This window comes from Fistularia commersonii, chromosome 9, assembly GCF_037954325.1.
Source record: "Fistularia commersonii isolate RoL2024-O1a breed Wild chromosome 9, RoL_Fcom_v1.0, whole genome shotgun sequence".
Lineage (NCBI taxonomy): Eukaryota > Metazoa > Chordata > Actinopteri > Syngnathiformes > Fistulariidae > Fistularia > Fistularia commersonii.
Window position 1 is genome coordinate 1,026,971 of NC_141292.1, and position 14,095 is coordinate 1,041,065.

Sequence of the window (14,095 nt, forward strand, 5' to 3'; positions counted from 1 at the left end):
CGTCCGAGTCCCGCTGAAGAACCTCGGCGGCTTCCTGGACCTGCAGACTTCTTTTTCAGTTCCGTGTGCGGTGATAGACCTCGGGTGGAGTGACCCGGCTACCGTCATGCTAAGCTAACTCACGAGGAAAGAGGGCGAGAACGGCGTCCATCTTGACGGGTAACCGCAGCCGCCGTGCGCCTTCTAAACCTCCTCCTCGCCGGAGAAGGTCCCATGAGGAGGAGGAGGAGGAGATGTTCTCCTTTAGGAAGTATGGAAAGAATAAGTGGATGAGTGATGGCTTCTTGTGGGGAAGCGAGGGAGGAGAAGGCTTCAGGGGGGAGTGGCTGGCGAGGAGCTCCTCCCGCAGGAGATCCCGTCGGTACCCGAAGTTCTCGGTGGCGTCTCGCCGAGGAACCCGTCCGACCGGAGCTCGCATTCTTTGGAGGTTAAATAACTCGTCTCTCCTTCTGCTTTCTGCTCGGAGGGTTTTATGGCGCCGGGATTCCACCGCCGAGGATCCTGAGCCGGAGCTCCGCGTCCGACGTGCTTCTGGAACCCGTTAGATGGTAGCATCAGGTTCCTGGAGGCGCAGTCGGCGTCTTCTGGGTGGAGGTGGAGGCGGAGATGACCTTTCTCGTTTTGTCTTCGCGGATCATTCGCTCCTTTGGTTTCGGTCGGGAAGGAAAATACTCGGATTCTATCGCAGGAGAAGGTTGTCAGAACCTCCACCTCACAACCAGAAGGTCCCTGGATGGAGAACCCTGAGGAGACCTGGCTCCGTGTTCTCCTCGTGTCACGTGGGGTTCCTCAGGGTTCTCCGGCTTCCTCATGCGATGCGAACACATCCGGCCGTGTGGACCTTTGGAGGTCTGCTGAAGATCTCACTCAAGGACGGCTCCGGATCGCAGGACGAATGGATGAGTGTGTGTGTTGAGGTGGTCAGCGATGACGGACGTGATGTATCTCCTGAAGCGTGGAGTAGAAAGCTCTCCGCCGTGAACCGAGAGCGGACGCTCACGCCGTTCCCGTGAAGAACCTTCTCTCGTTTCATCTTCATCATCACGTCTCTCATCATTCATTCATCCGTTCATCCATCCATCACCTCCTTTTCCGCCCGAAAGACGGAGCGATTAATAATGAATCCCTCTAATTGTCAGACGGAAGCCGACACCGGAGGGGGCGGAGCTTACGGCGCGGCGAGGCAGAACAGCAGAGACGGCGACGTTTCATAGAAACAAGTTTAATTCTGTAAAAAGTTATAAAATGAATATTGTACAAAAATAGAGTCGCAGAGAGCTTTGGTTCTGTAACACAAAAGACGTGACCTTTTTTTTTTTCCCCGTTTTACCCCCCGAAGAGCCGCAGACACATGGGGGTTCTGGAGGAGGAGGGGGTTCTGGAGGAGGAGGGGGTTCTGGAGGAAGGAGGGGGTTCTGGAGGAGGAGGGGGTTCTGGAGGAAGGAGGGGGTTCTGGAGGAGGAGGGGGTTCTGGAGGAAGGAGGGGGTTCTGGAGGAAGGAGGGGGTTCTGGAGGAGGAGGGGGTTCTGAAGGACCTCCCAACGTTCTCATCTGGAGAGGCTTAGAGGACGAGCGAGGGAAGAAGATGATCCTGCAGACGAGGCCGGGCCTCCGCCGTCTGGCCTACATTTAGTCCACTGCCGTGTGTGTGTGTATGTGTGTGTGTGTGTGTGTGTGTGTGTATGTATGTGTGTGTGTGTGCATGCAAGGGGGGGGGGATTACACAGCAAAGCTGGCTCGCTCGCCGGCGGGTGGGCGCAGATACCTTGGTCCCTAATCCACGGTAGCATCGTGTGCAGCTTCTGTCCTGCGTGTGTGTGTGTGTGTGTGTGTGTGTGTGTGAGGTGTTTGGGGGGGGAAGGTGTGTTATCGCAGGTTGTGCCCCCCCCGCCCCCCACTTCAAAACGCACACTTGTTGTCATGAGATATTTACACCGGCGTCACGGCGACAGCTGCTGGATCTCCTTTAAACCGACTTCAGCGAAAAAACGCTGCTGGCCAGCGGGGATGTTTGTTTAAGACTGGTGTGTGTGTGTGTGTGTGTGTGTGTGTGTGTGTGTGTGTGTGTGTGTGTGTGTGTTTGGGAGGGGGGGGGGGATCACTTTTAAATCCTCTTTCAGAGTTGGGGGGGGGGACCTGTCCGTCAGGGCCCAGAAGGAGACCAGAACTGTGGGGCTCTGCAGGGCCGGGGGTCTCGGGTGACGCTGGAGCCCTGAAGGAACCCTGGGAGCCCCCACACCCCAAACACACCCCAAACACACCCCAAACACACCCCAAACACACCCCAAACACACCCCAAACACACCCCACCCCTGGCAGATTGGGCTTTTGGCACCGTCGGGGGGGAGGGAAGGGGTTGCCGGGGGAACCAAAGGCTCTCAATAAATAGTAAAACAATTTCATTCATAAAATGGATTGAAATAAATAAGAATAAGTTAATTCTATCTTAATAAATATAACTCTTACACACACGTGTATATATATATATATATGTATATATATATATATATATATATGCACATATACATATATAAATGTATATATATTTTTATATGGTTGGATTTACTATAGATACACCAGAAGGTCCTGGAAGCAGTCCGAGGGCAGCAGGGCCGTGAAAAGAGTTTTCCTCGTCCCGGGGGCTCCTGAAGGCCCCCCCCCCCCCCCCCTGCACCCCGTTGGTCTTTGAACGCCTCCGCTGACAGCCGCACAACCCCTCCTCCTCCTCCTCCTCCTCCTCCGCGGCCCCCAGGGGTCCGTCCCCCCCCCCCCCCGCCATCACACGCAGCCGCACTTCCTGGCCGAGTGTTTCTTCAGCGTGTGATACACCACGTTGTCGTCCAGAAAGGACAGGTCGTCGTCGAAGGCGATGGGCCGGCAGCAGGTGCGGGAGGGCCGGTCCTTGTCCAGCTTCTTGTTGTGCGTGAGGTTGTTGAGGATCTTGTCGTAGTTGGTCTCGGCCTCGGCGCAGGGGCCGCTGCAGTAGCGGAAGATCAGCTCCTCCTTGGTCTGGTAGCCCAGACCCAGGTCCGTGACGTTGAGGTGGAGCTCCTTGAGGAGGCAACCCCGGCTCTGCGCCGACGTCCTCTCCCGCTCCTTCTCCGCCCGGCCCCCCTTGCCTCCCCGGGCCTTCTCCCGGCCCCGGCCCCGCCTCCTGTCGCCGTGTCGCCTCCCCTCGGCCCTGGAGGGCCCCGCGTTCGCCGCTCCTCCGGGCCGCGGCGGCCTCTGGCCCCGCGACCTCCCGCCGGCCTCCGAGGACCTCCGCAGTCGGCCGATGGTGGCCTCGATGAAGTCCATGACGTCGTGGAACTGCTCCGGCGAGGGGCCGGCGATGTCGTCTGCGGGGGGGGGATTAGAGAGGAAGCGTCATCTCAGGAGGCATCGACCACGACCCAAATGCAATACGTACGACTCACGCGCCGCGCGGACCGACAACATGACCGACAACATGACCGACAACATGACCGACAACATGACCGACAAGCGCGGCCTGAACGCCCTTCCAGGAAGTAACCGTGTTCGAAAACAACATGGAAATCAGCGCCGACATTTTTTCCTTCGGTTTGTTTCTCCGGATCAGAGAGGATGATCGTGAGGAGGTCGGAGGTTCTTTAGACTAAGCAGATGAAGTTGGCTTCTTCGCCGCCAGGTTTGTCTCGCACGGCACGCCGCCGGTTTTGTTCAAAGCGGGGAAACCGCCGCCTCCAAGCCGGCGAGCAAGGCGGCGGCGCAAAACCCTCCCCGGGGGGGAAAACACTCCTTCATTCTCTCCGAGTCACTGACACGGATCAATCAGTCCGACTCCAGTTACACCACCCACGCGTTCGTGTGTGTGTGTGTGTGTGTGTGTGTGTGTGTGTGTGTGTGTGTGTGTGTGTGTGTGAGTCAGGGTGTGATGTCTGGCAGGTGGTGTTGCGGTTAACGCGGCGTCACCTGACCCTCCTCCTTTACCTGCTGCAGGTTCCTCCAACACCCGATCCCTTTCACACTCCGCAGCTCAGGTGAGCCCGAACACACACACACACACACACACACACACACGTGCACGACCTTTGATTCGCACACCTGCTGCGTGTGGCGGCGGGCCTTGCGCCACAGCCGACCCTGCAGAGTCAACAGCGCGGCGGTAATCAGCTGCGCGGCGTGGATTCAGACAAAGGACGGCGTCGGACGGCGAGCCTCGGCTCCGCCGCCGCCGCATCGTGCGCTTCTCTTGTGCAACGGCCGCCGTTTCCCTCTCGCCGCGGCGCCCCCTCCCGCCCGGCCCCCCCGCCCTGGCCCGCGGTGGTGTTTACACTGTAATCGCATTGTTAACGGTGTCGGGTTTCGCCGTGATGTCACGGCGGCGGCGGCGGCGGCGGCGAGCGTCTGTCCAAATGTTCCAGTCCTTATCCAGATCCCGGCGGCGTCCCGCCGATCCAAACAGAAGACATTCCTGCCCGCCGTCGCTGCTAAAGCCAACATAAACACGGCGCTCCGTCCTGCGGCGCCGCTCCAAAACAACGGGAGTCCGGACTCGGAGCGGGCGGGGTCAAAGGTCAAACGGCGATAAAAGCCGACGCAGATCTTCCGATCGATAGCTTATCGACGCGGCGCTCGGAGGGCGATCGGCGACTTGGCGACGCGGCGAGGTTAGAAGGTCCGGACCGGGTCGACCCCGAGGACGCTCCCTTACACTGGTCCTCCATGGAGAGCTCCCGCACGCCGGGGAACGCCGGCTCCTCAGATTCACTCTGGCTTTGGGAGGAAGTCCGTCTCCGGGAGAGCGGCCGCGTGGCAACCGAGTTCAGGAGCAACAAACACGTGGCCAGAACATCCCATAACTTCATCTTAGACTCAGTTCCTCCAGGAATCTGCAAGAAGAACAGCAGAGGATGAGCGTGTGCGCGGCGGAGGGGGGGAGAAGGTCGGGAGGAGACACGCAGCAGCCGGAGGGGCGACCGGAAGTGGGCCAGGGCTTGTTTATAATGAAGTCAGCCGGTGTTTGGACGTGCGCGTCGCGTCCAGAGCCTGACTCAGTGCGCGGCTATTAATAACCGTGCGTGTCGTCACGCCAGTGAGTGAAACCCACCCGGGAGAAATCAGAAGAAAAAGAAGGGGGGGGGGGGCTGTTTCCACGGGGCGCGTACAAGTGTGCGTAAAATGGACACGGAGGAGGTTTTACGCACGCTTGTATTTATGGTCGAGGGGTTCGGGAGGGCGGGGGGGGGGGGGGCTGCGTGGGAGTGGGGTGGTCGTGGTGTCCTCATACCGACGAGTCCACGCAACCGGGACCGGACCCACGAAGGAGGAGGAGGAGGAGGAGGAGGAGGAGGAGAGGGGGGGGACGCGTGGATCTCCACCGGCCGACGCGTCTCACCTCAAACGCGGCCCATGCAGAGCTGGACTCCGGCGCTCCTCCGGTCCACGCGTGGAATCAGCCGCGGCTCCGGAACCCCATCGCGACCGGTTTCACTTTTTCCGTGTTTCCGCTGCGGGTGCAGGTGCGGCCCCGGGCCCCCCCCCCCCCCGCCGCCCGGGGGGGCGGAAAGCGGGATCGGCTCGTCCCGCCGAGTTCGGGGGTCCCGGCGTCCCCCGTGGAGTGGGGAAGGAGAACTTCCACCCGCGCGTTACGTCTCCACGCCGTGAATCCGAGGCGGCTCCGCCATCTCCGCTCGCCGCGGGAAAATAAAAGCCAAAAAACAAAATCGGAAAAACAAAACAAAATCCACTCCGCGTCCCACGGCGGCCGCGTCCCACGGCGGCCGTGCTCAGGCGCGGGCGCGGCTCTTCGCGTGCATGGCTGGATGTCGTGCGTTCGGCGTCAGACGTCCTCCGCTCCTCAGGCGCGCTCCCGTCGCCGGACGCCGCGCCGCGGGCGCACACGGAGCCGCGGACCGATTTATACTTCCGTGCGCTCTGACGTGTAGAGTCCGCCCCCCCCCACCCCCACCCACCCGTGAAAAACAGCGAGGGAACCGACGCCCCCCCCACGCCCCCCCCCCCCCCCCCCACCGAACCCACCCCACGCCCCCCCACCCCGCGGGAGCGCGGTTTTGGGATTTCTCCGGGATTATGTCACACATCCCGATGCGCACGGATTAGGTTTCAGGACGTGGAATGCGATTGGGAGACGGCGCGTTGCGATGCGTGTTGCTCTCTCTCTCTCACACACACACACACACACACACACACTCACACACACACACACACACACTCACACACACACACACACACACACTCGTCCCGGTGTCGAGTTCCTCCCGGTCTCACGTCCCCTTGTTGTTTACTGGAACACGCGTGTAAACACATACATGCACGGATGCATGCGTGCACGCACACATGCACGGGTTTTTTTTTCTTTTTGGAGAAGTCGCGCACACGTGCACGCTCACTCATACACGCGCACACACAGAGGAGGAAAACAATAGAAGCGCAGCTGAAATGCGGGTTTCCATCATCCCGCGTGATTTACGACCTGACCCCCCCCCCCCCCACACACACACGCACACACACACACACACGCACACACACACACACACACACACACACACACATACACACCCCTCCTCCTCCTCTTCATCCACAAGTTATTCGAGTCCTGCAACAATGGAGACGGTTCGGGTTCCGGTTCCGGTTCTGCATCTCAAGACGCCCTGTTTATTTATTTACCCCGCATTTAAGATGGCTGACGGCATATGTGTGTGTGTGTGTGTGTGTGTGTGTGTGCGCGCGCACCATGCGCTGCGTTCAGGGACCGGGGGCTTTTGCGCGGAACAGCGCGTTCACGGCCCGGTTTCTCACGCACTTCTGAAAGTAAAATTAAAGTTTTCTTCCAAAGAAGGCGAGAATTAAAACAACAAGAGAAAAAGTGTCAACACACACACACACACACACGCACACACACACACTTACAAACACACTCACACACACACTCACACACACCAGTAATAACGCTGTAATAATAATAATTCCACCACCGACTGTCAACAATAACAGTGATGAAACATGTCAGTGTGTGTGTGTGTGTGTGTGTGTGTGTGTGTGTGTGTGTGTGTGTCAGGGCTCGGTGACTCAAATCAGAAAGTCGACCATCAGCTCTCACATCTTCTTATAGTCTATTAATCATCGACTGTTATTACAGTGTAGTTAAGCAGTAATAGCACAGCCCCTCCCTTTACACTCTGAGTATTTCTTATTTTCAATCCCAAAAACTACAAACATCTTCTCTGGTATTGGCTCGCCGTCCTGGCCGTCCCGGCCGTCCTGCTCTGCCGCCTCCAGGCAGGCATTTACTGCAGAATCGTGAATAAAACGACCACATGACTCACATAAACAATGTGCAGCGGCGTTTTATGGGTCGCTGTGGAGAAGAAGCTGCGAGGCTCCTGGGAGGTCCCCTGAAGGTCACCCGAAGGTCACCCGAAGGTCACCTGAAGGTCACCCGAAGGTCACCCGCAGGTCACCAGGACTGGGGGACTCAAGATTAAAACAATTCATTCATATTTATCACGTTTTAGGTACTTTCTGAGCTGTTAGCTTCAGCTAATGCCGTTATCTCGTCCTCATTGGTTCATCCTGCGCTCGGGGTGGCCAGGGGGCGGAGCCAGCTGCGATTGGACGAGAGGCGGGGGTCATGACTGGCGTGCGGTGAGTCACCGCTGATGAATCCGAGGCGACTCGTGTCCGAGTCACTGGACTTCAGCTTCAGCATATATTCTTTCTGGAATTAGATGAGAAGATGAGGAGCACCGCGATGGTCTCGTGGTCAGAAGCTCCTCCTCACGAGCAGAGGGTCCACCGCTGGGGTTCCTTCCTGTGTGGAGGCTCCGTGTTCTCCCAGGGTCTGCACCGGGTTCCTCAGGTTCCTCAGGTTCCTCACGCTGTTCAAACACATGCAGGAGCTTCACTGAAGACCCTGCGTGGTCCAGATGTGTGGATGAGAGGGTGAATGGATGAAGGTCTCTAGATGTGTGAATGAGTGAGTAAACAAAGAGCTCGAAACATGAATGAGAGGGTGAATGGATGAAGATCTCTATAAGATGTAGGAAGGGTGTTTGTGTGTGTGACGTATGAATGAATGGGTGAAAGTTATAAAATGTTGCGTGAATGAGTGAATGTATATTTCTAAATATGAATGAGAGGGTGAACGTTTGTATGCCTTAATGTGACGTATGAATGAATGGGTGAAAGTTACAAATTGTTGTGTGAATGAGTGAGTAACTGTATTTATCTAAACATGAATGAGAGGGTGAATGGATGAATATTTCTATACGTCGTGTGAATGTTGTGTGTCATGCGAATGAGAGGGTGAATAGATGGATGATATCTCTAAATATTGTGTGAATGAGTTAGTAAATGTATATTTCTAAACATGAATGAGAGGGTGAATGTTTGCATGCCTTAATGTGATTTGTGAATGAATGAATGAATGTTTATATGTCTATACATATATGAGGATTGAGGGTGAATATTTGTATGTCTTAATGATGTGATTTGTGAATGAATGAACGAATGAATGTTTATATATCTATACATGATATGAGGATGGGAGGGTGAATGTTTGTAAGTCTATGGCGCTCTGGTGGGAGGGTGAATGGTCGCCCCAGACGGCGCCCCCTAGTGGACGTGGCTGGCGGTGTTTGTGGGGTCAGCGTGGCGCAGACAGAGCGGTTATTGTCCAGATCTGCGAGGATAACGGGCTGAAAATAGAAGCGGCTACGACTCTTCGGTGAGCGAAATTAATATTAATCAGTTTGGGGGCGCTGGTTGAGTAAGACGGAGGGATGGCGTCACCTCACCGCCACACAGCGACCTCCATTCAGCCGCCGAGCGCCGCCTAAAGGAATGTGGCCGGTGTTATAAATCCGTAATAACACGCCGGGAAAAGGTTTCTGGCGGCGCCGTCTGGTTATAAATACAATCATAACGATAATGATCCGATCTCGACTTAATGGAGTCCTGGTGTTGAAGGCGGCGGCGCGATGACGAAGAGCCGGGAAGCCGTTCAAGGCCGAGAGCTTCGGCGTTCTGTGAGTCACGGTCGGCGAGCTCCGGCCCCTCGCTCTCACTTAACAATACCGTCTTTCAGGGATATCTGCGGCACGTCGAGGCGTTTCCTTGCGCCCCTTAGCTTCAGCGGGATCCCTGAAGTCCAGGATTGGCGTCGGCCGTCCGATCTTGATTCGCCGGCCTTCACATCTGGAAGGACAAGAGTCGTGCTAGCGGAGGCTAACGTTAGCTTCCCCAAAAACGGATCCATCTGTTCCCCCTCTTCTGGTTCCCCCGGTAGCCCGGTGGCCGGGGTTCGACGCGAGGACCGGACGCCGTGTCCGAGGCGTGGATGTAAATGCAAGCGAGGCGCCGGAAACATCTAGAAATGGAAATGGAAATCTTAGGTTTGGCCCCAAACCGGTCCAGATCTGTTCCCCAGACCTGCTCCTTCTCTTCCCGGCCTTGACCGACGGCCTTCGATCTGCTTGTCTGGAGCTGCTTTGTCCACCTTGAGTGGCCCACATCTGGATGGCGTGACTGGACCGCCGCCTCCACGGCGTCCACATGAAGCATGATGTTTACTTCCATCCGGGGAAGATGGCGCCCAGATGAGCGGCATGTTTGTGCTGAAGGTTTACAGAGTTGCCAGTATTAGCAGGCGTGGCCACAACATGACCTGCCCACCTTCTTTTGTTTTGTTCTTCAACCTGATTAGATGATGTTGGATGATTGACTCTGGAGACGGAGAAATCAGGCGGCACAGAATGAATGACTCCAGTTAGTGTGTCAAGGCGCCGCGAGTCATGAGGCCACTGTTCTCCAAGTCCAAGTAAAGTCACGAGTCGTTGTTCCTGAAGGCCGAGTGAAGTCGTGAGTCACCGTTCCCAAAGGCCGAGCTGAGCTGCGAGTCTTTCTTTGAATTGTGCAGTCGAGTCAGAAGTGACCAAAATTGGGTCTTGAGTCTGAATCAAGTCCAAGTTATGTGACTCAAGTCGACACCATGTGACTCGAGTCCCCCCCCCCCCCCCTCCGCCCCCAGCTTTGTCTAACACCCATTTTCCGTTGTTGACGAAGTTTTAGCAGAAGGTCGACGACGTCAACGTGAGCAGTTTGTATCAGTGCGTGGAGATGGAACGGAGGACCTTTGGGACTCCATCCTGATGTTAAGCATCAAAACTTCTTTGTTTTTGGCACAAACCCTTGAATGGCTGCTTCTAAGCATCATGTACCCTCTTGTCAAGAGCCCGAGGACTGAACCCAAAGCAGCCCCGAACAACTCCACCCTCTCCAGCCGCTCCGGGCTGAGACACCCAGATGTTTGGGCGTCTGCAGTTTCCTTTCAGATACAATATAACAGGAGTGGCGGGATTTCTTTGGACCAACAACCTTGCGAAACATCTCTCTGACCTGCAGAGGCAGATGCCGGGTTGTTGACTGAGCCGTATGCTTTATGTTTGACTCATTGAGCAGGTGATTCCAGATCACGCCTCGACGACCAGGCCGAGTCCAGGTAACTAACCAGACGTTTTCTGAGGGAGGTAGTGCAGGTGGAGCCCCTCCTTCCTGGTACTCTGTTCATCCTCTGTTCATCCAGTTGCACTGGATACCAGCAGCTGCCAGGATCGAGCACAAGGTCCTGACCCTGGCCTTCAAAACCACCTCAGGAACAGGTCCAGCATGTCTGAACCAAATGATAAGACCTTATGTTCCCGGCAGAGAGCTGCGTTCCTCTAATACAAACCTACTAGCAGCACCTTCTGCTCGCTCTAAGCGATCTCAGGCAAAACTGTTCTCAGTTCTACTACCTCAGTGGTGGAACAAACTTCCGGAAGCAACAAGACGAGCATCATCTCTCTCAACCTTCAAGAAACAGGTAAAAACTTTTCTCTTTCAGGACTTTTTACTGCGCTGATGCCCCAGATCAGGTTAGGCAGCAAGTTAGGCTATGCAGTGTGTGTGTGTGTGTGTACGTTTGTGTATGTCTTTGTCAAAAAAAACAACAACTCACTAACCCAAGCTTACTGTTCTGTATATTTCCTGTGCATCGTGTATTTGCAAGTGTATTTGCAGTCCTTATGTCCTCTATTGTAAGTCGCTTTGGATAAAAGCGTCTGCCAAATGCGATGTTCTGTTCGACCGACGGAGGCCACCGGAAGTGGCGTTCCGGGTACTGTATGCTCTCTTCGCCGTTGACGGTACAATCAAAGAATGTAAGTTTAAACTCAGTCTACGTGATCCAGGATGGTACCGTTTGGTCGTCCCGTCCGCTCCACCCCGCCTTCTTCGCTGCAAGGTACTGCCGCCTCCCGTCCTGTTTTCTGCAAGAGGCCGCGAGCACAAGTGTGGATTGCGCGACCGAGGGAGCTCAGCTGTCATCTGGCCGGCGTCCCGGCATCACCCTTGCAGCGGGAGCGCAGACGGCGAGCAGGTAGTCCGGGCAGAACTCACAAAGCTCTCCGCTGATCCATTAGGACATGTTACAATGCCGACGTGGACCGGAGCCAGATGCCGGACCCACGAGCCGCTCGGTCGGCGCTATTCGCGTCCGGTTTCCTCACGGCCGAAGCATTTTAGGAGAATCTGCTGGCATGGGTTGCACTCGGGTTGTACGCCTGCTCGCAAGTGTGTGTAGCTCGGAGTGAGCGCCGGTACGTAAATTAGATCACTTGGTACTATCAAAATGCAGGCAGAACTATGACACGGCTATAAATAGGATAGAGGAAGTGAGGGAGGTTAAATCACACCGACACCGATACTAAGAGTGTAGAGGGAGGCATTTAGAAGTCCACATGTCCTTCTGCACCTTCACGATTCGACCGGCTTCGGCGTTATTCGCCTTTCTGCCGCGGTGCAGGTCAAAGGTCGACCCCCCGATCCGATGTTACTCCTCCCGTCTTCTCGGGGTTAATGTTACTTGAATGTCCGTTATTATATTTCCCCGAGCTGCTGTGATCGCAGGGAACCCGCGACGGGTCAAGGGCAAATTATCGCCCCTTGAGGAAATGGCCTCCCGTGAACCGGCGTCTTTGCGCGACGCCCTTCGACGGGAGCGGGTTCGGAGGAACCTTGGGGTTTGGTTTGGACCATTTAGGCGCGAGCGCGGTGAGACGGACGAGCTTTCACGGCTTTTCCTGCGACGGCGAAGGAACGTAGAAAAGGAAATCGAGGAAAACGATGCATTTGGTGTCTAAAAGTGTCCGCGGGCGCAGTCGGCGCTCGGACAGTAATCCCGACCACTGATATCTACCTGGCATGACTTTGACCCCTGACTTTCGGCAGCTGTCAGCGGCGCCCCTCGTCGACATGTGGTTCAGCGCCGCTTCCCCTCCCCAGAGTCCGACTCCGCGCCGGCTTTACAGTTTGGAGGATTCAAAGAGCGTCCGCCGGGGGCCTCCTTCTACTGAGTTACTAAACAAACAGCGTCGGCTAAGAGCTGATCGCCGCCGCCGCGCCGGGATGAAACGATCCCACGGGAAGGGAAGCGCTCGGGTTGCCCGCCGCCCGTCCCTTCGCTCGGCGCGGATCAGTTTACGGATCTGAAACGGGCTATTTTCATCGCAAACCTCTGGTCTTCTTTCCCGCCGCTGCGCAGCCCGGCTAAAGCTGCCCTAGCGGCGGCGGCGGCGGCGGTAGCTCTTGACTTTCACACGGCCTCCTCGTCCCCAACATAACAAGGTCATGCTAATTGGAGAAGGAAGTGCTGGGGATGTCTTTGGGAAGGAGCGGCGGGTTGGAGAGCGATAGCGGGGGAGGATGGGATCCGGTTTCTGCTCCGGTGCCCCGTCCTAATCCAGCCTGGTATGTGTGGAGATCACGGCAGGCCTTTCACTCCAGCCATCCGCTGCCCGTGAGCCGGGAAGCGCTAAATGTGTAATCACTCCACCGCTGAAGTCCCTCGACGAGCGGTAGATGTAGCATGCTACGGAGGCGGAAGCGCTACATGCGCGAAGTGGACCGAGTCGGACGTATCGGCGACTGAAAATGGCCTCCCGGGTGTATTTTTCTCCTGGCGGATGAATTAGCATCATTGGTCCCGTTTCCTTCCACCGCACTGGTTTGTCCCGAAGGGCGACCTTTCGCTCATGAGAAAGAACAAACGGAGCTTTGATTCACGTCAACGCTTTGAAGCCGGGAGCGGTTTGGTTTTGTTTTCCGAACGCGTTCAAGTCGAGGCTGCGCCGAAGCTTCAGAAGGACGTGATGTTTGCATGTTTGAGACCCATGGAAGGAGACAGTTTCTGGAACATCCCACCATTCATCGATCGGGCATGGATCCATGTTTGCAGATGACGCTGCGATCTACGGTGAGAGCAGGGAACAGCTGGAGGAACATCTACAGAGGTGGAGGTATGCTCTGGAAAGAAGAGGAATGAAGGTCGACAGGTTGCAGAGATGTAGAAGGTGAAGGAGTTCAAGTACTGAGGGTCAACAGTCCAGAGAAACCCAGGGGTGAAAAGAGTCAGGAGTGCCCTGGTGTCTGGTTTGGAGGCTGAGGAGAGACAGGAGGCAGCAGAGGTGGAGATGTGGAGGTTCCTCTTTGGGAGTGAGGAGGACGGAGAGGATCAGGAAGGAGTCCATCAGAGGGACGAAAACATGGCAGATGTTCTGGAGGTAAAGTCACACTTAGACAGGGATGGAGAAGATCTGGCCAGAAGAATGCTGAGGTTGGAGGTCTGGAGAAAGACCAGAGAGGAGGTTTATGGATGGAGGACAGGAAGTTAGCTGGTGGCAGACGATGTGGTTGTGGAGACCCTGAAGGGAGGGATGTCAGGAGGGCATGTCAATGCTCCCGGGGCTAAAACGGTGGGTACAATCTGCTCATGGAGCAGAAGGACCAGCGGAGTCTCTGCGGAGAACCTTCAAACACCAACCTGGTCCTTACCTGCCGCTGTGACTCAACACCTCAGCGGCAGGGATTGGCGGGCGTAGTTCCTCCGAACACCTTCGCTCTCAGGAGAGCCGAGGCGACCTTGACCTTTGTTTTATGAACAGCAACGAGCGCCTTACTATAACAAATACGACGGAGCTCGCCGGCAGATACCTGGAGACGATGTCGGAAGGATCTAATCAGTTCCCCGGGGATCCGGGGGTGACGGGAAACTGCACTTCCAAGGTCAGAAGAA

General features: G+C 56.0%; 1 protein-coding gene across 1 annotated transcript; it reads right to left on the bottom strand.

The window, feature by feature from the left end:
• Positions 1-2,691: 2,691 nt before the first annotated feature.
• Positions 2,692-5,828, bottom strand: gdnfa (glial cell derived neurotrophic factor a). Its single transcript, XM_086153031.1, has 3 exons — positions 5,360-5,828; positions 4,676-4,853; positions 2,692-3,338 (listed from the first exon to the last, which is right to left on the bottom strand). Exons 2-3 carry the CDS (start codon positions 4,827-4,829, stop codon positions 2,779-2,781), a joined length of 714 nt encoding a protein of 237 aa, XP_086009157.1. The 5' UTR covers positions 4,830-4,853; positions 5,360-5,828; the 3' UTR covers positions 2,692-2,778.
• Positions 5,829-14,095: the final 8,267 nt, after the last annotated feature.